The following is a 26,368-nucleotide window of genomic DNA, read 5'->3' on the forward strand; positions in this document are numbered from 1 at the left end:
AATGGGGGGTTATTTGAAACTACATTTTATAGAGACACCGAAGAAAATAAAACTCATTTTACATTAAATGAAACTGTGCGTAGTAAGATTGGACACATCTAATAATGCGCTGTATATTCTGATACCCAACAGCACAACCACCATAGGCTAGTTATGATTACAGAAATACGGTCCGAATTCTCAAGCAAGTTTTGTGCTCAGGTATTTAGCAATATTGCTTGCAATATTTAACATTTAACATCAAATGCTTTGGGTACCATCACAGGGCGAACCCGAATCTGTTCTTCATGACGGTGAGTCTAAAAGCGTTCGGGCAGGAAAGCGTTAACATCTGTAAGGAAATCCCGCCTCGCTGCTCATGCTGTAGAGGAGCAGGATTACACCATAGCCTCTGTTAACGTTCAAAGAAGTGCCGTTTCCCGAGAGCTCGGAAGACGCTTACAGAGCATTGGGAGTTTTATCTGGGATACATACACGGGATTAGGCTACAGCACAACAAACGAGACAACATATTAATGCAGTATTACTGCAGGGACAGTTATAATAATAAGTCATTTAGATGTCGCGAGTCAACAAGGAAAACGGGACGAGGTTACAGACAGCTGATCTGCAGACAGCGCATGTTGGGCCGAATACTTTTGCTGGATGTTTGTAACGTTTACTGTTCAGCGCAGGTGAATTGACCCATAATAAGCAAAGGACGCGAGTTTTTTGTGTTTATACGCCACACTCAATCGAATTTTCTACTAGCTACAACTGGGCTTGCTGCCCCCTTTCAAACTGAAAATGTCGTTATGCCAGGGATATATGCTGTCCATGGAAACATACCTTCATTTCCAGGCAAAGTGAAACGGCGATTTTCCTCGCAGCTGCTGCTGCGGCGGCAAATACAAACGGACAAACTTATAGCCTGGCCAGGAAGTCTACCCGAAAACGGTCTGATTTAGAACTCCTTTTAAACTCAAGCTTGGACCGCATCCGAATCACGTCGTTTCCACTGCTAAGAGAAACAAAACAACGAAGACGGACAGCTGTCATCGCTTGATGATGTTTTTCACTCACGCCTTACAGACTCTCCTTCTACTCGGGAGTACGCTACAAATCACAATTAGAGGTACCCTTTCTCAGACTTCGACGTTCCCAGGTAACGGCCCACATGGATCACTGCAGGACAGCGATTTGGGGATACTTTTGCCTGTGGAAAACATACAGAACACACCGAAGAGAGGGACAGCTGGCGAGAAGTTTAATTCTGAGAAGGGCACCACAAGAACCACTCTTCCTTTGCATAAAAGTAGGTAGCCCACCATGTGCATAGCCTTCCATATGCCATAAATTGATAAAAAGGAACAGGGAACCCTTTTGATTTCTCAAAAAAGTGCGAGTGAAGTTTGATCAGGACGATGCTTTATTATTCATTGTCTGTTTACAATGAGTCATATGTGCACAAAGCAGTCATTCACATGTATTGTCGAGAGATGCATTTCAATGTGTTAAACCTATAGACTAAAACCGGATAGATTAAAGTTCACAGCAGAGGATGAACTAAAATATTTCACAACGTAATAGGGAAATCCACATGAGTAACATAAAGCGTCTGCTGAGTGGAGTTTTTGTGGTGGTTAAATGTAAGTGGTCAAAAGAGTGTGCGCTGTGTTTGTGGCGTTATTGACAGGTCTGTTTTATTGAATGAAGAGGGATGAGAAACATACACGAAGTTGACACACGAGTCTAATATTAACTCCTGTCAGTTGTACCTACCGCGTATCCTTTTCACACCCAGCCTATAGTAATACTTATTGGTTGTAGAGTGTTCTGTGCAAAAATAGCAAATGTGTATGTACGACTTTACTTTTGTGGATAAATTATTGTTTAGACAGAGGGAATGTGTATTATATTGCTGTATACTATTTGGACTGCTTGGACTACTCTACGACTCTGTACTACCTTGGATGCAGACAGTGAAGATAAGTATTCCCAGGAGCTCATGTTGATTGTCAACAGCAAACTACAGCCGCTGAGCGTGGTGCATGAGACATAGCAGGTTTTACCACCTCTCAGAGACGATGCTGGTATACTGACCTGATATGGAACGCTGGAATCGCACAGGAGGGCGGATTCACAGAGCACAGAAATTCATGTGCGTAGCAGGTCCGACTCGCATTTGACCAGTATCAGAGACCGTAGGCCTGATGAGAAAACTCCTATCAAAATCCATGACTGGAGACATGCCCTTGATGTCCAGCAAATACTGCATGACAGTATATGAACAGATTTTTGGCTGCATTTCGGGCAAGTCATAAAAGCATCCAGGTTCCTGAATCAATCATATAATCGATTCATAGAATCACTCCACTATAGAATAATACTTCCATAGACTCTCACATAATGGTCTTCACAAGTCCTTCATTCAGAATTTTCAGGAAGAATGTGGCTGGAATCATTCTGACAAAGATTTGGGGGTTACCTAAAACTCTTTCCTTGTGTTATTTTTGCTTTATCATAGATTTGATAGTTTCCTCCCAGTTTTGGGTATGTAAAGGGGACCCTGTACTCTCTAACAAGCAGTTAATCACGCCATCCTGCAATAATGGGAAGCCATTAGCCCAGCATTTGGCCCTTCCCAACAAAAGAATGACTGTTCCTCTATGATTACAGTTAAAGCAATTTATAGTGCTGTGTTACTGCTGACATGCTAGTTTAATCTGATAAGGAAGGCTTTCTGGTCTCCGCATGGGGCTTGTTTACACATGAAGCAAGTTCGCAGGGAATATCATAAGGGGATTTAATTGCTCCAGGAACCCAGAGGGCCTAAGATGGGGCTTGCTTGCTCAGCCAGTAACAACCATCTGACGAGACAGTGTCTGTTTAGATACACTGCTAGTTGACAGGAAGAGAAGTCAAGAAGAGATCTGAACCTATTTCTATTTGTAGTTGTACTGCAAAATGTGTCAAGAGTGGAATTTTTTGTTTTCAGTGCTATGATGAAATGATGGTTGTTACACAACCCATCAAAACTAGGTACAGTGCACACCTCTCCTAAAAGTCCGTATGTTTACCTTCAGTCATTTTATGTACAATAGGTAGTGACACTCCCAATCCCTGCTCTGTGAGAGCAGGTGAAGCAATGGAAATACTCGCTGTTGGGAAAGTTGTGCAAAGTATGGTAGGAGGAATTTTGCCAATCATAGTCTTGAAACTCACTGTACTATTTTGTAAATTACAGTTCCATTCATTAGAAAAGATTAACTGAGCTTCTATTTAATAATGTTTCTGGTTAGCCTTAAACAACAGACATAGTAAGATTTTCAGTAAGAACTGTTTAGAACTGATTCATGTCTTATTATGCCTCTGTAGGTGCAGACCACCACCAGGAAAGGGAAGGCAAGCCGCTGGGGAGGACGAAGCCCTTTGTCATTGTGGATGGATACAGGAAGAATCTTAGTGAGGCACTGCAGGTGAGTTGGCTGATAACACAACTGCTTTAGGGTGACCATGACCAGGGAGGTACCTCTGAACCTCTGAGTTTCCTACCTCCAATTTCAGTCTCAGTTTAGATTCCCCTTTTGAGGTCAGCCCCATGACAACATTAATTTTTATTATTTTTATTTGGAGAAAAGCAGAATTCTTCAGGAAATGACTTCAGACCTCCTGTCAGCTGCAGAGGAAGTGTCCGTCCTCTTAAAGCGGCCCCTCCTTCCCCTCCTTAGATCATACTTTTTATGCAGGAAGCTCCCTGTAAAATATGTCAGAGCTCCAGTTTCCTTCTTTTCTGTCGTATGAGGGCTGAACGGAAACCAGACAGCAAATTCCCCTCCATGCCATTCACACTCTCACACTCAGGAAGACAGAACTGGATAATAAGGTAGATCTTTGCACACTCTGGGGACATAGTGGACAAGGCTAAAGTTTAAAAGGGACGGTTATGAAGACCATCTTCATCAAGCTCACAAGTCTGTTTCACCGAATCAAAATAACTATAAGGCTATACACACACGTTACAATAAGCAGATAGAATCATCGTGGTAACCAGGACCTGTTACCAGCATAATTGTTCTCAAATTGAGAGGAAAGGTGGGGGATAGCTTGGGCGTGCCTCGTAAAGTATTTTCAGTGGCCCTCCTCAACACCCATCATTTTAGCACAGAATGAGATAAGTGCAGTTTTCCACATCCAAATCATTCAACTGATAAGGATGAAATGGACCTGAGCCAGATCCGTGCTTACAATATGGGCTTGTTCGAAATAGCTCTGAAAATGATTTTTTAATGACCGCTCACATCACAATACTACCCCCCCCACCCACCCCTCCCCCCACCAGCACCCCTCCCACCAGCAGCACCACCGCGGGTCCTGCTTTGAATAGCTTCCACGTTGTGTATCCCCTGAGCGGCTTAAAGTGTATGCTATAGTGTCGGTGAACCGTCCAGGAGATGAATGGCTTTGCAGAGCCATGCTGTGAGCTGCACGCGTACACAGACATACACACGGCCCTGGCGTGTGAGACGCTCCAGGGAATTCCACTCTGATCTGGATTAGGGAGCAGATCTTCTCTAATTCCTAGACTGACTGCCAGTTATTGTGAATACGGAGAAACCACCTCTGACCCAGAGAGCCTGATTGTGTAGGGAGACAGTGGGGTGGCAGATCTTACCAGACATTCTTCTTGTATGAGCAGACTGAGGTTTATGTTGGTGTTTCGTTGGGGGTTTGTTATCTTCTTAAGACAAAGTGAAAGTGCTGGAGTCACTATGGTGAGTCAGGAAAGGACAGTGTTTTTCAGAAATAAACTTGGCTCAATCTTTGAACTACAAATAGAATGTATATTCTTTGGAGGCATAATGATTGCAATTAAGTAAAAAGGGGCAGTACTTAAAACAAACTGTTCTGCACAGCTTTTAAATCTAGTTTGGAAGAACAGATGCTTTTTTTGATTTCTTTAGTATTATTACAAGGTTGGTGAAGCCATCTTCCCTGCCCAGATTAAAACTTCCCTGCAATTACATCAGGATGTCTTAAATATTCTGTTAAAATTGACAACGGAGGAAATAACTTGCATTTTCTTGTCAATGACGGAAGAGGGCTAAAGCTCACATCCAGCTCAGTTATGAACACTGTAAATGCACTTTTTGGTTCCTCTCTGTCTTTGTGTTATGAATGTTTACTGTAGCTCCGACAAAATGGAAACAAATTCATGAAGAGGTAAGGGCTGTTTGAAGGCATGGGAAAATACTTTTCACCATGTGGAATGACCCTGCCACTTAAAAACTCTTAGCCCAAAACTAGACTGGGGGGGGGGGGGGGCACACCTGGGGGGCTCTGATGCAGCTCATCTCTCACTGCAGATTAGGGCCGCTCTGAGGGGTGTTGCCTTACGCTACAACAAGAGCCTTCACTATCCTTCAGCTTCAAAACAGACTTCCAGATCCAGCTGACATCTGGTTAAGCACACTGCTCCCCCTCTGCTGTGGTTTGCGGAGGACTGATAAACAAGACCCTTTTGTGAGTCCACAGACAAAAACAGGGAGGGAGAAAAATAAGGACTGAAAGAAAGAAAAGTCACCAGCTCAGACAGTCTTTCCGTCTCCGTCTCTCTGAAGCTCGTTTTTTTTTGCCAGAAGGGCAGGTCTTCCGTTTGAAGGAGGTGGAAGGAATTGCAACAGCCCCCACTCTTCCCTCCCTTCCCCCCCTCTGTCCCTTCTCGCTTACTTCTCTTCATGACAGGCCTCTCTGAATGGACCCCACCCTGCATTCATCTGGCAGTGAGCTCATCCTGCTGGCCACGGGACCCTTACATCTCAGCACATTACCTCACAGAGAAAGGGGATAGCGTGAGAGAGGGGAGTGAAATGGCAGAGAATTACCTCACAGGGAGAGGGGTAGCAAAGACAGAGAGGGGAGTGAATTGGCGGAATATTACCTCACAGAGAGAGAGAGAGGTAGAAAATCAGAGAGGGGTAGAGGTGGAGAGGGGAGTGAAAATACAGGAATTTACCTCACAGAGAGAGGGATAAATTGGGCAAGAAGGGGGCACTGAGACTGAGAGAGAAAGAGGCTGGGAGGTAGAGACGGAGGGGCGTGTTAGAAAAGGGGAAAGCTGAAAAGAGTCAAAATCAAGATATGTTTTTACATAGTCCAACTTTAGCTAATTTTGGAAGGAGAGTGAAAACAGACAAAAGAAGGAGTGCAAAAGGAGGTGGGTGTCACTGGGCTGAACGCCAGAGCGTTGGTTGTAATCTTTTATTAATGCCACATCCAGCCACAGCTCCAGATAGGCCCTTGTTCTTCTGACTCCTCCGACTGCTCCCACAAACCAGGGAGGCCGGCCAAGAGCTGTCGTCTGAGTCACCCTCTTTCCCTCCTCATGTTTCCTCTCTTCCTTTCGGGGCCCAGCCCACCACTCTGGCTGCTCCGGCTTGTTTTTCGCAATCCATAGCCAGATCCCCACCCATCGGCTGGATTTCTGGGTCACCAGCTGGACCCTTGCCCAGGACACATAAAATTGAGACCCACATAAAACCAGCTACACCCCTTCTTGTTCCCTCTGGAGCAGAGCTCTCTTGTAAATAAGATATGACACATGACAATCGAATGTCCAACTATGTTTTTATCCTTGCTAAGCCAAGGTATTATCAACAAACATCTTATCAATATTTGTGGATTCTTTGGTGATATTCTTGGGTATGTGGTCAGCCTGACTTTATGTAACCAGATTGAACAGGTATGAGCCGTTGTTCATGTGAAAAGTTGAGTTAAAACTTTTGATGTGCACATAACTGCTGTAACCCAAATTTGTCATTCATTTTCTAAGGAAGAGGATGTGTAAGCAGGAACTGAAAATGAAAAAAAAAATGAACAGCCTGAGGTTAATGACTTCTCAGTAACGTCTGTGGAGGAATCATAAATCAATAAATTACTCGGCTGTAACTTCATGTAATGATTTCGCTAGAACTTTACTGGAGTTATCCATAATTGAGTAAGATGAAGGATTTTTTTATTTTTATAGTAAAAGGTTAGTAAAAGCATCATTCTCAATGTTGAATTGTGACAGGGTCTGCATTATTGTAGAGCTACAGTGTTACAGAGTAAGAAAGAAATACATGGAGGTGCAGAGTAGGAAGGACAAAAGCCTGCAAATATCATAAGAAATTCTGTTTCTGTAGTCACAGTTTTATCAATATCGACAACCCTTCAAAAAACTCATGCTTTCTGCTTAATTAAAAAAATACCATCATGGAAAAGGCATTATTCACCAATGCCATATTTTCAGTGGCAGTACTCTATTAACATTTCATGATTTACAAGAGGTAAAGTCACATCCTATTGCAAAATAAAACATCTATTAAAACCCCAAACTCACAATTCCCTCCTCTCAGGGTCTGCATAATGTCTAGAACACTTTCCAAAATATATAAACTGTTACTCCCCCATGACAACAACCAGTACCCATACATAGGGCAAGGATATAAACTCAGGCACAGATCACTCATTCTGGAAAACAGTAATAGCAGTGTCCTCTCAACAACAGTGACACACAACACAGACATTCACCCTACATTGCACATGGTTATGTCCACATTACACTACAGCAGTGTAGTGTAATGGGAAGAAACAGTGCTTATAACCTCAAGGTTTGATTCCCTGGTGAAGCACTGCTGTTGTACCCCTATATGAGGTACCCAGATTGCCTCAGCAAATATTCAGCTGTACAAATGGATAGCATGTAAAATTGTATTCTGTGTGAAAGGAGCATCTGCTAAGCAGTTGAAATGTAATATCTAAGCTCAACAAAAATGCTCTTGATAGGACCATCCTGTTAAAGACTTTGCTGTTTCTGTGATAATAACTTTACAGAAGGCTACGTTTATGCCCGGAGGACTGCCTTCAAGCAGTAAGATTTTCCAGACATAACCTTTTCAATTTTACCCTTCACTTTTATGCACCACTACAGGAATGCATACGTTTAAATTTGTCAAAAGTAAAGTCCTAAGACTCTACAGACATCTACAGGTGTGGCATCACTGGAACAAGTGTAAACATAATCATTATTTCATGAATTGTTTTGATGTCTACATGTTGCAAAGTATAGCACAAGTGGAAACAAAATGTTTTAATCAAATATCTCAATTCAAAGGCAAGTATCATATCTGATATGTCAGTTCAGTGAAACAGTAGCGTGGCATTAAAGCTTTAGCAAAAGAGACCGTCGTTCCTTGATGTGTGTTAGGTGATTAAATGTGCCACGCTTAGGTGTGAAATGTAGCTGTCTAGCTGGAGGATTGTCCTCACTCCACTGACATCGTCTGAGTGCCAAAGTTAAATCACAGGGTGTCACAAAGCAGTGAGGGAGGGGGAACCCTGGCTGACCCACTCACCTCTATCACTGCCAGAACAGATTGCCAATCAGTTCTGCCAGTGTGGGCTCCTGGCTTTGTTGGCATATGACATGGCTGGTTTTTGAACCAGGGCCATAGGGTTCAGCCCGCACTGAAAATGAGGGCCTTGCTGGCTGAGCCACTTGAGAGAAGGGGGGCGGGGATGAAAGCATAAATATCATTTAAAGCTGGTGAATGTTAAAGTAACGATTCTAGCTATTGTTTCTTTTTATGGAGAGGTCAAAACATAATTACGTCTTTTAGGAATCATGTTAATGTGTTTTTGAAGTTGTACTTCAAAAGGAAATGAACATTCAGAAATGTTAAAGCCTCTTGTGACCTTTGAGTGCGAAAACACAATGTACCCAGGATGATATATGCCTTTCAGACAGCACACGGGATTTCACTGGGAAATGTCTGTCCTTTTGAAAGCACATGTAAAGTATTAGTGTCCTCTATTGACAAACTATTGGCCACTGTCTTTCAGTGCTGAGATCGCTACTAGACATACCTGTCTGATATAATCAGGTTTTTGATATTAACATGAGGTAGACTCCATCATGGTATGTAAATATTCAAATGGTAATGTAAATATTCTATAAAAGCTTTATGTAGAAGTATCTATTTTTGTGGAGTGTTCTTTCAGGAAATGTCAGTGATCTTGACCTCACCTGATACAACATTGGCATCACCTATTGTTGCATCGTTTAAGGGATGGCCAAACTTGGCCTGCCGCCCTGGCCTTGAAAGGTTGGTGTGGCAGCAAAGGGGTTATGTGCAGCGTGCCCCCTGTAGCCGAGCAGAGAAAGCAAGGAAGCAGCAGCAGTAACAGGAAGTCCCGGCATTTCACTTGTGCTCTCTTCAAAGGTGGAGCGGGACAGAATGCCAGGAAGAGGTGTTGAGAGGAGGGTCAGGTCAGGCCTGCCAGAGCCTGGGGTGGGACGTAGGGGGAAGTTCACTCTGCCCTTTTCCTGCTATATACCGTGCGCAGCCAGTTTTATCTAAACACAGGAAGAAGCGTGATCTACCATCGCTGCCTGACCAGGGGGCAGCAGGGTCAACGATAATGTGATGACTATGAAGAAATAATGGAGGGAATAGGCCAGTAGTAGTCAGTGGCTGTGTGTCCAAGGGCCAGGTACTGACTGGCCTCTTTCAATTAGGAACTTATTTAGACTTTATTTGTGACATCCTACTGTAGTAATGTGATTACGAGTGGCACACAAGGACTTTGTCTGGGTGTTTAGAGATTTTGGATTTGCGAGTTTGTGGTTCCAAAACTCCCAGGAAACGATGGCTGCCAAGTCTGTGAGCCATAGCCTACGCATGGATTATCTTAGTAGTCACCCAGGTCTACACGTGGCTCAGGCTGGATGAAAAACAGCAAATAGAAATCATTAATCACCGTCAAAAAGAGCTACAGCATCATAGATTTGGGGCTAACCCAGTCGTTTCTTTGCAATAGGAATAATCTCAATCTCAGAGAAGCGCCTTTTAAATTAATTCATTTTGGATGTTTTGCGCATATGTACCTTTGAAGTGGTGTGGATTCGCACCACGGAAAACTAACATGCTTTAAATGCTGATCATGACCGGAATTTGGGCAGCACAGCAATGTATGAGGCTGCTGTGGTTTTTTCACTAAGAGGCTTGTGCATTGCAGCTGCGGTCCACCCTTACGCTGAGCTGAAGTGTGCTCATTAAGCCCCTCGCGCTCGTGACTTACAAACCTCATGTTGCAAAAGCAGCGGTAATTAACACAGTTAAGAACAACAACGAAAAGCGATAGCTCTTCAGACCAATTTCCAGAACGTCCGAAGTTTTACAGTAAGCATTTATTATTTAGAATTAGACCCCATTGTATTGTTGTTGCTTTGGATTGTGTTTTTTTTTTCTTCCAGCTGATTTTATTTCTCAACAATAGTTAATCTACTTATAAGCCCCTATCAGTTAACATCATGTGTCTTTGTTTGGTCAGTTGGTAATGTGGCATGAATGAGAGGTAAGCACCTCAGTCTTATATGGAGGTGCTGGAGCTTTCGGCCACTCATTCAGTGAGAGCCCATGAACAAGAAGTAGGCAAGTCAGAAAATTTACACTTAAACACAATTGTCCTCAATCTGTCTTTGATTGTTTGAGTTTAAGTAAGAATTACTCATCAGCTGCTGATTATTTTTGTTCTTCATTTTGTATGTTCTTCACTGTAGCCTTACAGTGACTTTGTGCACTTCACATTCCATCGTTTCAATTACAGCAGTCTGGTTGGGTTACTTTAAATCATACTGATTATAACAGAGAAATCTGAAATCGTATCTACCTTATAACCTGAATGAATTCATTTTTCCAGTATACTATCATGCACAGTAACACTATTACGAATACAATCGTGTTGTTCTGGAAGTGTCTGGTTAAGTGTGTCAGCTCATAGTTGGTGTGCTTATTAATTGTGTAAAAAAATCCACAGGTTCAGGATGCTGTGTGTTAGTGTCTTTACACTGTTGTATTTTTCCTGCATATAAAAATACAATAGAACTTACTTTCCTGTTTTAATCCACAGAAGGGCCACCCAGAAAAGCTAGTGTGTGGACTGCAAGTTGGAGGCAACACCTACCTGTTGGACCTGGAGAAAAATCAGTAAGGAGTAACCCCTTTTTACATATCTACCTATCCATCTTCAGGGCCACATTGGCCCCGCTGTGTTAGTGATGATCAGCTTTGTGCTTGAATAGTCTTACTCCAATAGACAACATAGATCACTAAAATAAATAATATGTCAAATATGGCCTTAATTAACACTGTATGTTAGTTGTAGACAGTAGTTAATGTACTCAGGTGTGACATGGGTCGATTATTTGTTTGGGTCTTTACTTCTTACTTTGGCCACTTCATTTGACTGTATCGGGCACATTGTCCTGGATTCTAGAATCCTTTGGATGGGCCACCGGCTGATGGTCTACACATGTTCATTCAATCTCTGTTTCCTGCAGTGACCTGATGCCCAACCCCCCCAATGTGTTCTACTACCTCCCCAACGGCACAGGGGTCTCAATAGAGGGGAATGCAGCGGTGAGTGTTCATAGCCACAGCAGACTCTCTTGGGGTAGGAGTGGTATTGGTTTTACACGATCTGCATCGACCTAAAAGGAATAGCAGCCAAACTACGTTGTCTGCAATGTGTCTGCAATCTTATGTCAATTTTGTGGTGTCTGTCTGCAAAGACTGGAGAACAAAAATTAGGCTGTGCTTAAAAGCTAATTTTTACTGCTCTTGATTATGGTTGTGACCTTGATAGAACTTTGAAATCACAGGGGATACAGGCAGTCGTTTATGCAGGGAGACATGAGGGGGTATTGCATGTTCAATGAAGTCCTCAGACTGCTTGCCTGCTTGACGTGTGTTTTATTATTGCAGTGTTATTTGAGAGCTGACTTCCTCTCTCTTTCCTTCCCCCTTGCGCAGATACACTGCTACTACCATGGCTCAGTGAGGGGGTTTCCACAGTCTAGAGTAGCTGTCAGCACCTGCTCTGGGTTGCGGTGAGTTCAGCCACAGTGAGCTTGGGCTCAGTTATGTCATTCATTTGCGTGTAAGCTGGTCTTATCCAGAGCCGGACACATACAGTAACATACATTTGTAGCTACTGTCAATTTATAGAGCTGTATATTTACTGAAACAATTAAGGTGAAGTACCTTGCTTAGGGGTACAGCAGTGCACCATATGGCAATCAAGCCTACAGCACTCTGGACAATCTATTTCCATAACCAGTGTAACATGCACAATGACACAGTCACAGGAGTTGCACAGATGTCTGCCTGTCATGCTTTGTAGTGCTGTGCTGATGGGCTATGTCTGGTCCTGGAGGCAATATGAAAGCTGTATTGCAGTAGCACCCTTTACAACGTGTAATATAATACCCATTATAAGTGCACTACATACCCTTGCTATCAGTGGCAGCGGTGGCAAACTTAACAGTTGTGTTTAATGGTGGAATTCAAGTCTGTATCAATTTTGAGATTGTCTTCAAGCAAAAGCATCCCTCACAGGATGACCCTCAGACAGTATGTGCATTTCATTAATTAGTGTTCTGTGACTGAGGGAATTACTTCAGCTGTAGTTCACCCGAGGTAATGTTGAGCTCATTAAATCATTCCTTTGAGTAAATATATGCATTTTTCATCAGGGTGACACAAGGGGTCATGGTAACTCCGTGCTGACCTATGATCTGGCTTAACCTCGCTTGGATTAAAGCAGAACGCTGACCTACCTACTAATCACTTGTTTCAGCGCCAGAGCTTTATCGTGGGGTCCCTCCAGGGTTACAGCAACATCTCTCACGAGTCCAGGGACAAATCCTTAGGCTGCATGGGGGTCATTTCTGGTGAAGCTGCTGTCAGAGTGCATCAGCCCCCTGCAGGTGTTCACTCATGAAGCAGCCACCATGCTGGGCCTGCTGTGCTGTTGTTCACTTAAGTTTAGCCCATGAATCACTACCCTGTATAGTGTGCTGTAATCCTGTTCCTGTGGGTGCACTGTGTATGCTTGTCTTCATCCCAGCTGAGCTCATTATTAGTTGCATTTCGTAGGAACAGGTCAGTATTCTGTCGATGTTACATTTGCTTGAATTGTTACTCATTATTACAGACAAAGCATTGTAGTGATTATATTCTATTCCCACCATAATGAAAGTGATTATAAAATGTAAAATTCAGTAAACCAGGTCCCCAGTTTCCCCTAAGAGGAGAAATGTGTACGGTGTAGGGCTTTATGTATTGATCACTTATAGCTCAACCTTTCTGTGACAGGGGGTTGATTGTGATCAACGCCACTCTCAGCTTTGAGCTGCAGCCTGAGGAGGAGGAAGGGCATGGCGGAGGGGAGGGGATGCACCTGCTCTACCACACCCACCAGCCAGGCTCTCGGACTGGGGCCTGTGGGGTGTCCCACACACCAGTGCCCCCTCTGAACGCCCCGGCCCATGTACATAGGGTAAGAAGCTGGGTCAGTGGAAATGGAGTTGATAATAAGCTGGAGCATACACTCATAGGCAGCCAGAAACCTGACTGTTTCACTTATCTCCCCTATCTTTCTTTCTGTTTCCCCCTCCATCTCCCTCTCCCTCTGACTGTACAGAGCAAGAGGGATATTCTCTCAGAGACTAAGTACATTGAGCTGGTGCTGGTGGTCGATCACAAGGAGGTAAGATGAGAGTCTCTGGAGGCCCTGTGTTATTGCGGAGCAATGATATGTGGCATGCCCAGCAAACCCAACTGCAGCATGCCTTCAGTATCCATACAGCTGTAACTTGGGGTAGATGTCGGCCATCACAGAATTCCAAAACGTTTGTGGTAGATAGCATAAACAAAAAAAAATCTTATTGTGCTCCGTGCTTTGTGCCAGGAGTAGGCAGGCCTGTTCTTGGAGTGCTAGGGATGTTTCTGGTTTTTTTTGTTCCACAGAAGCTCTTAATCACATAATTGGATTAATTATTCCGCTAAATTAATGCAGATGACTGTGTGCCCGAGGCACTCAAAATTGCACCATTCAGGCTGAATAATCAGCATTAATTGAGCGTAAATAACTAATTACATAAATTAGAGCTTGGATAGAACAAAAACCAGAAACATCCCCTTTACTTTACCCCTTAACGTTCCTGTAAAATTCAAGTCTTGTAGTTCAGCGCCCTCTGCTGTCATGCAAGAGTAAGCCAACATTTCTTCTGTCAAGGATATTTGAATATCATGTGAGCATGTGTTAACTGTGTTATAAACTGATGTCTTTATGTAATAACCTCTGAAATGTCCATTAACTTCATTTTCCAGTACATAAACTATGAAAAGAACAACAAGACTATCATCTACCGTATGCTTGATGTGGCCAACCAGGTGGACTGGGTGAGACTTTAATGACATTTCCTCTTCCTGTCTGGCCTGCACAGTAGCACATCTTTAATCTTATTATAGTCTACTGCTCCTTAATTTTGTGTTCAGACAGCACTGTTAATGTGTCTGCCCAATGATGTGCAGTTTTACAGACCTCTGAACGTACGTGTGGCTCTCCTGGGGCTGGAGATCTGGAGCGATCGGGACAAGATCCTGGTGGACGAGAACCTGAATGAAACCCTCAACCGCTTCCTGGAATGGCGTGCCCGCGAGCTGCTGCCCCGCCTGCGCCATGACAACGCCCAGCTCATCATGTGAGTGGAGGGAGAGCAGGGCAGAGCAGGACATGTGTAGAGATTCTGCTGTTTCAAGCTTGAAATGGCCAACTAAGCTTGTCTGGCCAACTGCTGAAACTTGGACATGCAGCACTTCTAATACTGTGGACTCCTTATATGGTTTTTGCTTGTGTTGCACTCTGCCTCACTTGTAAGTTGCTTTGGATGAAAGCTTCTGTCAAATGAAAACAGGTAAATGAAACACGAATCACAGACGCTGGAAAATTATAGCAAGTGTAAGAGAGAGCAGTTGTGTAAATCCAGCTGCTGTGGGTTGATTATTGATTGGTAAAACATCGATTGACCATTGATTGATTGGTAAAATAGATAATGGTACTGCAACATGAAAAGTGTTTCTTGAGGTAAAGCCTACTGACACATACTGCTACTCACATGGTTAGATGAAGGGTGTTGTAATGTTGGCTGAACCTCACACACCTTGTGTGTGTTTTGCTTTTGGCCGTCCAGGGGAGACTCCTTTAATGGCGTCACAGTGGGAATGGCGTCGCAGTCCTCCATGTGTTCCAAGGACCGCTCCGGCGGAGTCAATGTGGTGAGTGACGCTCCTCCGTCCTTCAGCGCGAGCCGTCAGGCTCACTTCACGGTCCCACGTGGCAGCCGGTGTCGCTGGAGCCGGAGGGTGAGCGCTCTCTGCTGCGGTCTCGCTGCAGGACCACCTGGTGAGCGTGCTGGGCGTGGCCTCCACGGTCGCCCACGAGCTGGGGCACAACCTGGGCATGAGCCACGACACAGCCGACCGACGCTGTCAGTGCCAGAACGAGCCACGCCTGGGCGGATGCATCATGGAGCCCTCCACCGGGTGAGAGGTGGAGCCGGGGGGAAGCAAGGGTGGGGAGCTCGGGGCAGCTTGGGGGCACCACTGACAGATGCTGGGAAGATATTGTCGGAAGGGTGGTATACTCCTGAGGGTGGATACTGAAATATGTTCTGTCCAAGACAAAGAAATGTCCAGGAGATGGGGGTGGCAGTGTTGCATAGTGGTAAGGATCAGGACTCATAACCAAAAGGTTGCTGGTTCGATTCATCGCTGGGGCACTGCTGTTGTAACCTTATACAAGTTACTTAACCCAGAATTGCCTCACTAAATATCCAGCTGTCTAAATGGGTAACAAGTTAAAAATTGTAACCTATGTAAGTCGCTCTGGACTAAATGCCAATAAAGTAATGAAGCCGTTAATGAAGAAAGCACACATCATTAAATGCTCTGTGAAGTGTGGCAGGTAGACGGGCTTTCTGACCCCTCTGTGCTGTGCGACTCCCCCCCCAGGTTCATGCCGGGACAGCTGTTCAGCAGCTGCAGCGCACGCGACCTGTCCGTCAGCCTGCTGCACGGGGGCGGGATGTGCCTCTTCAATGTGCCCCAGGCCGAGAGGCTGCTGGGGGGGCCGCGCTGCGGGAACCTGTATGTGGAGAAGGGCGAGGAGTGCGACTGCGGCCTGCTTGATGTACGTTCAGCGATGCGCCAGCCCATACCGTGGCTCACTGTCTCATACTGCAGAGTACTGCCTCACCGTTAACAGCATACTGTGCTGCACTGCTTTAGCCTGGTGATGTTTGCTCTACCATAATATATCCTGCTGTATTTTGTTGTGTGCTTGATTGAAAGCTCTTGTATTCAGTGTATTTGTATGTCTTGCGTGCTCGATTGCACAGGAGTGCAAAGATCCATGCTGCAATGCTAGCACCTGCAAACTGGTTCCAGGAGCAGAGTGTTCCTCTGACGGCAACTGCTGTGACAACTGCAAGGTATGATCATCTTTCCATTAGTACTACTGGTTACCTCTCAGACAGATTCCTGTTAATCAGAATATCCACTCTGTACTCTCATGCTGTTCTCTATCATATGTGTTATTATGATTTCCTTCGCCTTCCCTCCATTTCTGTGTTGTCTCTTTGATCATCCCTCATTTTGCCTCCCCTCTCGGTGTCTCCCCCATCTCTCCCCCTCCCTGTAGCTGCGTCCGGCAGGCTGGGTGTGCCGGGAACCCCTGGGGGAGTGTGATCTTCCGGAGCACTGCACCGGCACTTCCCCCCACTGCCCCGCCAATGTCTTCCTTCAGAACGGGGAGCCCTGTAAGGGGAGCGACTCCTACTGCTACAGCGGCGTCTGTGCAAACCTGGACTCCCAGTGCCAGATGCTGTTGGGACCTAGTGAGTTTCTGAGCCACGACGGGTTGGGAAGTGTGGTGCACTGCTTAAGTAATGGGGTTTGTAATTGTAATGATGATTGCAGCTTTGATTTCCACACTGGCTGTGTAAATGGATAACTTGCCCTGAATAAGGGATGTCTACTCAGTAAATAAATAGTAATATGTAATATTATGTATGTATAATATGTATAATATAGGCTGTAAAAATATGTGTGCCACCTAGAGCTAATGGGTGTGGTGATGTACTGAATGTACTGGCTGTTTAGCTTCATATGGTCAATGCAGTAGATTTGTGGGTGAGCCTGCGCATATGTGGGAATGGCCAGCTGAAATAACCATTACCACACGAGTGTTGTAAAAGCGCTCTCTGACAGAACTGCTCTGTCTCCTGCCATCCAGACTCCACAAAGGCCCCGGAAGTGTGTTTCTCCTCCGTGAACAAGCAGGGCAACAAATACGGCAACTGTGGTCGGATGGCTAATGGCTCCTACATTCGTTGTTCTGATGCGTAAGTACCCTCAGCTATCAGCGGAGGAGGATGGTGGATCGGTATGTGGATCAGTGTCCACATACACGATTACAGCATTACTTTCAGCCGTGATACCTAAAGAGAGACTTTACCCACTTCAGTTTATACATTCTGGACCAGTTGTACCCTTGTGTCCGGCTCATACATCAGGTCATTTGTTTCCAACATGTTCAATATGCAGTTCCCTGTCGCGTGGTCTGGGTTCAGCTGTACTTCACTTCACTCGCTTATTCTCGAGTTGCGGCTTTTGAAGTACTAGACGTATGTAATTTAAAACCTACAGCTGCAAACAAGTCAGTTAACTTTGACATGGTATTACGGTATTTTCGAAGAAATTTCTCGTCTAAGGAGTGCTTCCTGCATTTTTGCTGTGTAAATATTTTTTTAATTCAGTGTGTCACGCCAAGCATCCAGAATACACAAGGCTTACTGGGAGTCCAGGTTAACCCAGTTATGTTTCCTGTGACAGTGATGTGTTTTGTGGGAAGATCCAGTGTCAGGGGGGCAGCGATCGCCTCCTACGGGGCTCGAGTGCCCAGATCATCACGGCCAAAGTGCGTCTGAACTCCAGTGATCATGTCTGCCGCGGAACTTACTTCAACCTGGGCGACGATGTCTCTGACCCAGCCATGGTTGCACAAGGGACTCCCTGTGGGAAGGGCAAGGTGGGCCTCTTAAGTGGCAATGTTACCACCTCAAAGGGTAACTTTACCTTACATTTGTTCAAAATGTAGTAAGTTGATCCCTATAGGTATCTATATTGATACTATATCGATATATTCAAGCTTTTCTTTTTTGTTTGTTTTCATATTTTTCAAATAAATATAGTCTAGATACTTCAGCCAAATTACACAATGTTACCAACTATATAATAATGAAAAAATAAAAATTAATTTCTGACACACTTCTGTCTCTCATAACAGTTCCAGAATTTACTGCTGTATTTCTCTTTCTCACTGAATTATATCACATCATATTTGCAAATTTCATTGCTGTTAGTCATTCTCTGTTAACCATTTTTGATCACTTAAACTCATAAATAATCATAAATCACTTAAACTCATAATTCATAAATACTTAGCCAATCTGTAAACAGCCTGTGCTGTTGTATGCTAATAATATGTCCACATTCATGTACACCTGGACATTGGTTAATGGAGATGGAGTCATGTGACAAAAGTTACAAAAGTCTTGATCTGTTGGAAGATATTTTCATGTGATTATGCTGTCATAACTATGCCTCTGTCAGAAATGCTAATAGAGTACATTACCTCAGTGCTAGCTGGACCTGCTGTGAGCGTCCTGCTTGTTCTGTTCCAGGCCTGTGTGAACCAGCGGTGTCAGGACGTTTCTGTCTTCGGGGTGCAGGAGTGTCAGAGGAAGTGCAACGGTCACGGGGTGAGGGAGTGGTGTGTAACCGGCCGTATCATGTCATGGAGGAATCTGGCCACATGGTCCTTATTACTATTGCGTCCTCCCTGCCTCAGGTCTGTAACAGCAATAATAACTGCCACTGTGATGTGGGCTGGGCACCTCCTGACTGCAAATACTCCGGCCACGGAGGCAGCGTGGACAGCGGGCCTGCCAGGGACCCCAGAGGTACTCCTCTACCACGTACCATTCTCAGCAGCACCACTGTCAGATTTCACCTCTGGAGTATAAATTCAAATATTCGCCCTTATCAGTTTGCGCGTCTCTCATTTGTTCTCATCCCCTCCTCGTATGGTGACTCTCTGATGGCAGACTCTGACCCGGTGCGAGTGGCCCTGCTGGTCATCTTCCTCTTCGTCCTGCCGGTGATCCTGCTCTTCCTGGCCCTGCGCTTCCCGCGGTGTCGCCGTAGGCTCTCCTGCCTGCGAGGCAGCCCCTTCCACAAAGGCCCCGGCCGCCAACAGAGCCGGTAAGGGCTGTGCACAGGGCTATGCAGAAATTCAAACCACTTTAAGGCAGTTTTAAATAGAGAGGTCTTAACACATACAATACAAATAAAGTACTGACTTAAGGTTGCCTGTGGAATTGTCTGTGGAGTCTGAGTTTCTGAATGAGTTGGCATTTTAAGTATAATGAGATCAGACAGGTAGGATGGGACTAAGCAATGAATGGCTTAATATGGTAGGAGGAAAATCTTGATAGAAGCTCTGAATCAGACATATGCATGATGTATGTAGGACATACAAAGAAAAAAAATAAAGTGAATATAAACCATACCAGAGACGTTTGTATGTAAGTATATTTCTCAAAGTGCATGACATCGCCTGGAACGTAAGCATGCCATGTAAGGATATTTGTAAATATTTGTCATTTATGTCATTTATTTTATGTCATGTCTGTGATGTGGGGGTTGGGGGGAGTGGAAAGATACATACAATAAACTTTTTCTGTGTATGTGGCCTTCCAGAACCAGTAATAGCCATCTCTGTGTAGTGCTGTCTCTGTGTTGTGCTTTCGGGGGGTCAGATGCTGGGAGTGTGACTGTGTACATGTGTGTGGTGGTTGTTGTCCAGGACCCCAGCGACAGAGCGGGTTGACGTGCGGAACGGGGAACAGGTACATCCACTGAGGTACCACTGTACTCACCAAACGGACATCCCGCTGACCCCGCCAGCAACCAAGGTAACGTATCACCAGGGTGACCAGGAAGATCCGTATAAGTGCTTGTAACATGTAGAGTTATATAGGGCACCCACAGACAGTAACTGATGCTCAATCCAAAAACCCCACACTGGTTTCCTGGAGCAACACGCGTGTTTGTATTTTATGTTCAGCCTGTACGCAAGAGGGTTCTGTTAAAGCTGGTAAAGAACTTAATACATGTTTGGGCATTATTGTATTACTGTCAAAATCTAAATTAATGTTATCACCATGAAAAAGCACTAGATGAGTTGTTTAGGGAAAAATGAACTAAACACTGTTTTTAGAGTATAAATTAGAATTAACAGAAGGGCATTTCTGTTTACTTTTGCACAGTGCCCCAGAAGTACCTGTCCACTTCAGTCTGTTTACATTTGAATACTGGAAGACAGTGATTGATTGATTTAAAGAAAGAATAGATTATGAAGAGCACAAAACTACTGTAGATGCATGAAGTTATAAAAATCTACAAGTTTGTAGTTCTTTTTTTTTCTCCTCCCTCAGTATTCTGATGGGGTTACACAACATCATCGCACTCATCCTATCTAAGCAGGCAAAGCGTAAACTGATCTCTACCACAGATTACTGATAGCAATGGACATTCTTTAGTGACAGCAGATAACACAGGATGAGTGAGGTTTCGCCAGTTTTCAGTTAGAGCCAGACCCAGTTTTATTTGGCTGGACAATGAGCATAAAAAGAGACCACAGATTACTGGGGGAAAAATAGGAGTCAGCGCTCAGTTTTAGTTTAATAAAAGGACACGTGTTTCTGGCTTCTCACCCCTCTTCTCAAAAACACATGCTTGAGGCTACATGTGTATTTTTTCCCAGTGGAAATAACATCAGGTTACAGGGGCCCCACATTGTGTTCTATTAAATTCTGCTGTTGGTTTTTACATTATGTGGCTGTCATCCCTGCCTCTTGGTTGTTTGAATAAACAAGTGTTTAGGTATGTATGTAAACTGATGTCAATATCTTCAAAGTGATGTCTTTGAGCTGTGTTCTCTTAGTTGACACCATTATTGATGTGGTTTTCTGTAGGTGTGAGTTGGTTTCCTCTTCTTGTCATAAACTCCAGGTGAAGGGATGAGGATGGTGTCAGAAAGAGGTCATAGGTTATTGATTTGCATATGTTGGAGGGAGGAAGTACAGCAAGTATACCCATGGCAGTCCCTTAAATGCAGTTATTCTGCCGTAAATAAAGCTCTGCATGACTGTTTGATTGTTGCATGTCAGCATTCATTGCTGTATCACTTGTTAACTGCTGCATGAAAGTAACACAGGCTGTTCCCACATCCTGCATGGAATACTGTCTCAATGCATGACATCATGGAAAACACTAAATATGAAGCAGTGAGTTCACATAACATTCAAAAACACTACTTGCAAGGTGTGACTGAAGCTAAGTTGTTAATTTTAACAAGTTACAACCTGTTTCATTAATAGATGATTACTCTAACATGAACACATGAACATTAACATGAACACTTTTGACTTCAAAATCTTCAAAGGAAAAACTTTCCTGGACCTCATCACTATTGGCTTGTGCATGGTTTACATTGGCTGTCACTCTTCGTTGCTCTTTCTCCTAACAGGTTAAAGACAGGCCTGCCCCTCCTAATAAGCCCCTCCCACCTGATCCAGTGATAAAACCCACCCAGGTAATCTCCCTGCCCACAGGGATGATAGAGAAATGACATATTCTAGACAGGCCATTGCTGGTATTGTTGAGTCTCTGCAGTGCAGTTGCCTATGTGGAAAGCTCGTCTGTGAAAACTTTACATAGTTTGTTGTTTGCTGTATGTTTGAGTTAATACAGTACCATAATGGGCCATAATTGTTGACATATCATCATTTACATCATGGTTAAATAAAGGCATTTGTGTCGAAAAGTGGCGTGTATGTGAAGTGACAGAAAAGACAGGTGTTCTTATATTGATTTGTTTTGTTTCGACATTCTCCAATGTATTTGCACGAAATTATGAGTGTAAGGTAATACAGGCATGTCTAAATCCTTGTTGCGTTCACTACAGTTGCGAATCCAGCTAACACTAAACCGCTCATTTTGAAAGCAACAGCACGGCAATTGTTTGCTGCACAGCAGAAAGTTAATTTTATATCTTGTTGGCAAATAGCTTTGGAATAAATCGCTCTCCGCCATGTCAGGCACAGACATTTATAGGGGAGCTGTTAACAGCCCCAACAAGATGGAAACAAAGAGATGTGGGTCCATTCGCTCTTCCTCTTTCATGTTGTGCTATCTTCCGTTGCAGTCGGCAGGGGAACGGCCGGCCCCTCCAAACAAACCTCTGCCCCCTGATCCTATTCCAACGGGCGCCAAGGTACATGTGGAGGTGGTCGGAGTGATGTGGTTTGGGTTGTTTAGGACCGTGTAGTTCGAGTCTCAGTAGTAGTAGTGCTCCTTTTGTGACTGTCAGTCATTGTGGTTTGATTTCGTAGTTTTCTTTGCCTGCATAATTATACCTTTTATTCTGCATTGCCCCCTTCCTAATGTCTTCACCTGTGATTCAAATCATTCCATTGAATCATCTGTGCAGAAATCTACATCTGCTCACCCAGTGCATGGGACTGATTAGAGGATGAATGTTTCTAAACACTGTCCTGAATTGGTGTTGATCTGGTCTTTGTGGTAGCCTGAGACTTGTTGCAGTGACTGTTGTTTTGTGCCTTGCATGGGTTGGGTGAAACAGTGATTTTTGTGTCTGTGTTGTGTTTACCATAAGAAAGGCCAGAAGATACTGCTTGTATGTCATCTGAATGAGTATTTGCATGAGGACCATAATCTAGTGGTTGTTAATATGCTACTGTGCAAGACAGAGTATGACAGAGTATCAGAACAATTCCTCCTATTCTTCCATGTGTCTGATAAATACAGTGGAACCCGCTTAATATCCCTACTGCCATGCAGAACAAATATTTGACTTTAAACTGGGTGTGATTTTCAGTATTATCGAATGGCGCTGCAGCAGAAGAACAAAAACCTTGTTCACTCATGCATTGTAAAGATAAATACATATCACAAGCTGGTTTAATTTGGCAGTGTTTCTTGGATAGATTGACATACACTATATGGACAAAAGTATTCGAATGCCTGACCATTACACCAACAGGGACTATAATGACATTGTATTCAAATACATATACTTTAATATGGAGTTGGTCCCCCTTTTGCAGCTATAATGGCTTCCACTCTTTTTGGAAAGCTTTCCACAAGATTTTGGAGTGTTTCTGTGGGAATTTGTGCCCATTCATTCTGTAGAGCAAGAGAAAAGGGCCTTCCCCAAGCTGTTGCCACAAAGTTGGAAGCATAGCATTGTCCAAAATGTCTTGGTATGCTAAAGCATTAAGATTGCCCTTCACTGGAGATAAGGGGCCTAGCCCAAACCCTGAAAAACAGGTGTGGCCAAATACTTTTGTCCATATAGTGTATATTCTGGTGCCAGAGGTCTTGTATTCTGTCCCACCCTAGCAGAACAAAACCAATTTGTTCTATCACTGTAGGCACCTGGTCACTGTCGGCTGATGACATGGATGGGATTGAACCCGCGGCAGTGATGCAGCCTGCAGAACAGTTAGCAACAGTACATGGTTAGGTAGGAGTCCAGACAGCTAATCCTACCTGAGATGTCTGGACAAGCCCATAAATCAAAAGTGAACACAAGCTGAAGTTTGACCTTTTCTGAAAAGGTGTGCTTTATGATTTACTTCATTGAGATGAGAGTAAATGCAGACATTTTTTGCTCCGTTACAATAAATTTACTAACCATTGTTCGTTTGATGAGTCTGGAGTGTAGCTTTATAACCCCTCCCCACCAACTTTGACAGCTGTATAATATGCTACTGTGGTATTATGGCATTATGGTATAGTATGGTATTATTCGTTAAACAGATTATTTTGAAGCTACACAAAAAGGGCTAAATAAAGGGCTTATTATTGATTATACTAATGTTGAAAATATGCAGGGTTTTAAAATAGTCCTTTTAACACTGAAATGGTGAGTGGCAAGTGGATTTGGAAAAAAGTAGGAAAATCATGATATTAGGCCAGGTGTTATTAACCGGGTTCATCTGTAAATAATAAAAATACATTGATCCAAGTTCTGAAAAATATACGACTGCATTAACACCATCATCATCAACAGGAAAAAACAGCATAACAGTTTGAGAGAGCAGATGGTCTGCTTTTCGCTCTGTCCATCGTCATGCACAGCTGCTGTGGTCTGACCCATTCAGAACACGAATGAAGCTTAGCAACGAATCCGTTGTTGTCTCAGATTATTTGGCCTGCTATGTTAAGAGACCTGGGTCTCTGAGAAGACACACAGCACCTGTGTAACAGGCTCACGACCCCGTGAGTGGGCCTGCTATGCGTGGAATTGAGAATCTACCAAGATTATTGTGAATCCTCGTCTCAGTGTGGTACCTCCCGCATCAAACCGGAGTTACTGGGTTATAAGAGGGTAGCGCTTGGCGATCACCCTGAGAGAGGAGCCCTGTCGAAGGCTCCATGTTGGTCTTATCCACTCTTCCTGTCTCCCTCTGTCGCTGGCATGGTGTTTCAGCTGACGGTGGACCGACCAGCACCTCCGAACAAGCCTCTTCCCCCTGACCCTGTCCCCACGGGCAGCCAGGTACCAGTGTGGTGGAAGGGGTTGGGCCGGAATGAGGATGAGTGCTTTGTTTTAACGTGCTGTCTGCGTGGCTGCTTCTAAATGAGACGAGTCGAATACTGGAAACCGACTGAACAACGCTTTCCCCTCCTCTGCTCTTATGATGGATTTGCTTGTTTCAGACCTTCAGACCCGCGAAACCACCTGTCCCCAGGAAGCCCTTGCCTGCTGATCCCTCATCACACCCTGTTTGTGGAGTGCCGCCATCACGCCCCGTCTCTGGAGTCCCCCAGCAGCATGGAGCCAGTGTAACCCCCACTTATGGTCCACGTGTTGCCGTTGTCCCAGCAAGGTGAGCGTTGAACCAAGAGCACTCTCTGTTTCTGTGGCTGAGTGTATTGTAGTGTGTATTACACTCTTTGTGTCTCTCTTGTGTAGGCGTGCTCCTCCTCCACCAGTGCGGACGTCTTCACCCATTAAATCTCACTCGCCGCCCCCAGTGTAACCAACATAGGGCTGATATCTGGGGTATCACTGGGGTTTTTTCGTGAACTGGGTCACACTCCACTAAACTGCACTGATTCTGAGGGAGGGTTCTGCTGAGAAAAGCCTTTGAACTGTACAGAACTATGCTGACAAACGCCTCTTCAGCTTTATGCTGCAATCCATTGCCTCTCATCTCTAATGTGCTAACTTAAAGACACCCAGACAGCAATGTTCAGACAAAGGGGCATTCTGATGAAAGTTCAGTGATGTCTTGCAGCTACAAATGCATTTGTAATGGCATCATTGCAGTTTGATCCACAATCCTGCACAAGGCCCTCTGGACAAGAGTGCTGTGCACTCAGTAAGAGAAAAGACAACTTACAGGCTGCAATGGAGGGTTTGGGCAATGGTAAAAGGAACAACAGCCATGATGTTTTACTAACTGGAGTAATGCACTGAAACCAACACCCAATATTCACAGAAGACCAAGGATGCAGGAGCTGCCAAAGAGGACACAAGCTATGAGTCTGAACAGCTGTCTTTCCTCCTAACAATTTGAAATAGTTGGGGAGGATGCAGTTTTCAGACTGGGGCCAAAAACAGGTCATTGCCACTTTTATTATACAGATGTGTTTATGTTCCCAGCCTCCAACATACTTGTGACATTTGCACAGAAATTTGAGGGTTCTCTTGATACCGTCTTTATCAGCTAGATACTGTTGCCGATCCAAGTAGGTGGTGGCGAAGACCTTGTTTTCCTCCATAACCCACTTCTTCATGGTCAAAAGTTTGCCATTGTCACACCATCCCTCAATTTTTAATTAATTTTACAAAAAGATTGAGTCGGCATTTAGACTCATTTGTGAAAGAACGAACAGCACTATGTACTGTAAATTAACGCTTTGGGAGCCTGAGAGGCAGGACACAGAGAAGAACATTGAAGCCTGGACTGAAAAAAAATTGAAGTCATAAAATTGCAGGGTGTTTTTTAAAAAGGATTGCCTTCTTAATACCATATTTTTATTTTCCTAAATGAGACACAGAAGGACCCTTACCAGAGGAGGACACATACATGAATTCTCCAGGAAACCACAGGCAGTTGGAGTGGGAGCATTTTATTTATTCTAGAATGTATTTGGAGAGACACTGACAGTGTAACTGTGTAAGGAAGATTCTGATTTGACAGTCAACTCCAGATTATCCATCTCATTGTCTAGTTTGTGAAGTTTGCTAGCCAGTGGTCGTAAATGTACGTGCATACTTTACATGTTAATAATATTACTAATAAACATTTTGTAAGCCTCGCGACATGTTGGGGTATGGATTT

The 26,368-nt window shown here is 44.1% G+C and overlaps 1 protein-coding gene across 2 annotated transcripts; it reads left to right on the forward strand.

Moving 5' to 3' along the window:
- Positions 1-404: 404 nt before the first annotated feature.
- adam15 (ADAM metallopeptidase domain 15) lies at positions 405-26,015 on the forward strand. Of its 2 annotated transcripts, XM_036539665.1 has the most exons (25): positions 405-1,294; positions 3,358-3,458; positions 10,933-11,009; positions 11,363-11,441; positions 11,835-11,911; positions 13,179-13,362; positions 13,507-13,572; positions 14,196-14,267; positions 14,400-14,569; positions 15,059-15,143; positions 15,262-15,410; positions 15,879-16,056; positions 16,265-16,357; positions 16,567-16,762; positions 17,161-17,269; positions 17,760-17,955; positions 18,611-18,688; positions 18,778-18,889; positions 19,034-19,190; positions 19,795-19,903; positions 21,520-21,585; positions 22,198-22,266; positions 24,508-24,576; positions 24,738-24,907; positions 24,994-26,015. In XM_036539665.1, the coding sequence occupies exons 1-25, from the start codon at positions 1,045-1,047 to the stop codon at positions 25,058-25,060; spliced, it is 2,979 nt and encodes a 992-aa protein (XP_036395558.1). In that variant the 5' UTR covers positions 405-1,044; the 3' UTR covers positions 25,061-26,015. The 2 variants fall into 2 exon arrangements, with proteins under 2 accessions (XP_036395558.1, XP_036395559.1); XM_036539666.1 differs by lacking the exons at positions 21,520-21,585; positions 22,198-22,266; positions 24,508-24,576.
- The last annotated feature ends 353 nt before the right edge of the window (positions 26,016-26,368 follow it).

Source organism: Megalops cyprinoides, chromosome 10 (assembly GCF_013368585.1).
Source record: "Megalops cyprinoides isolate fMegCyp1 chromosome 10, fMegCyp1.pri, whole genome shotgun sequence".
Classification (NCBI taxonomy): domain Eukaryota; kingdom Metazoa; phylum Chordata; class Actinopteri; order Elopiformes; family Megalopidae; genus Megalops; species Megalops cyprinoides.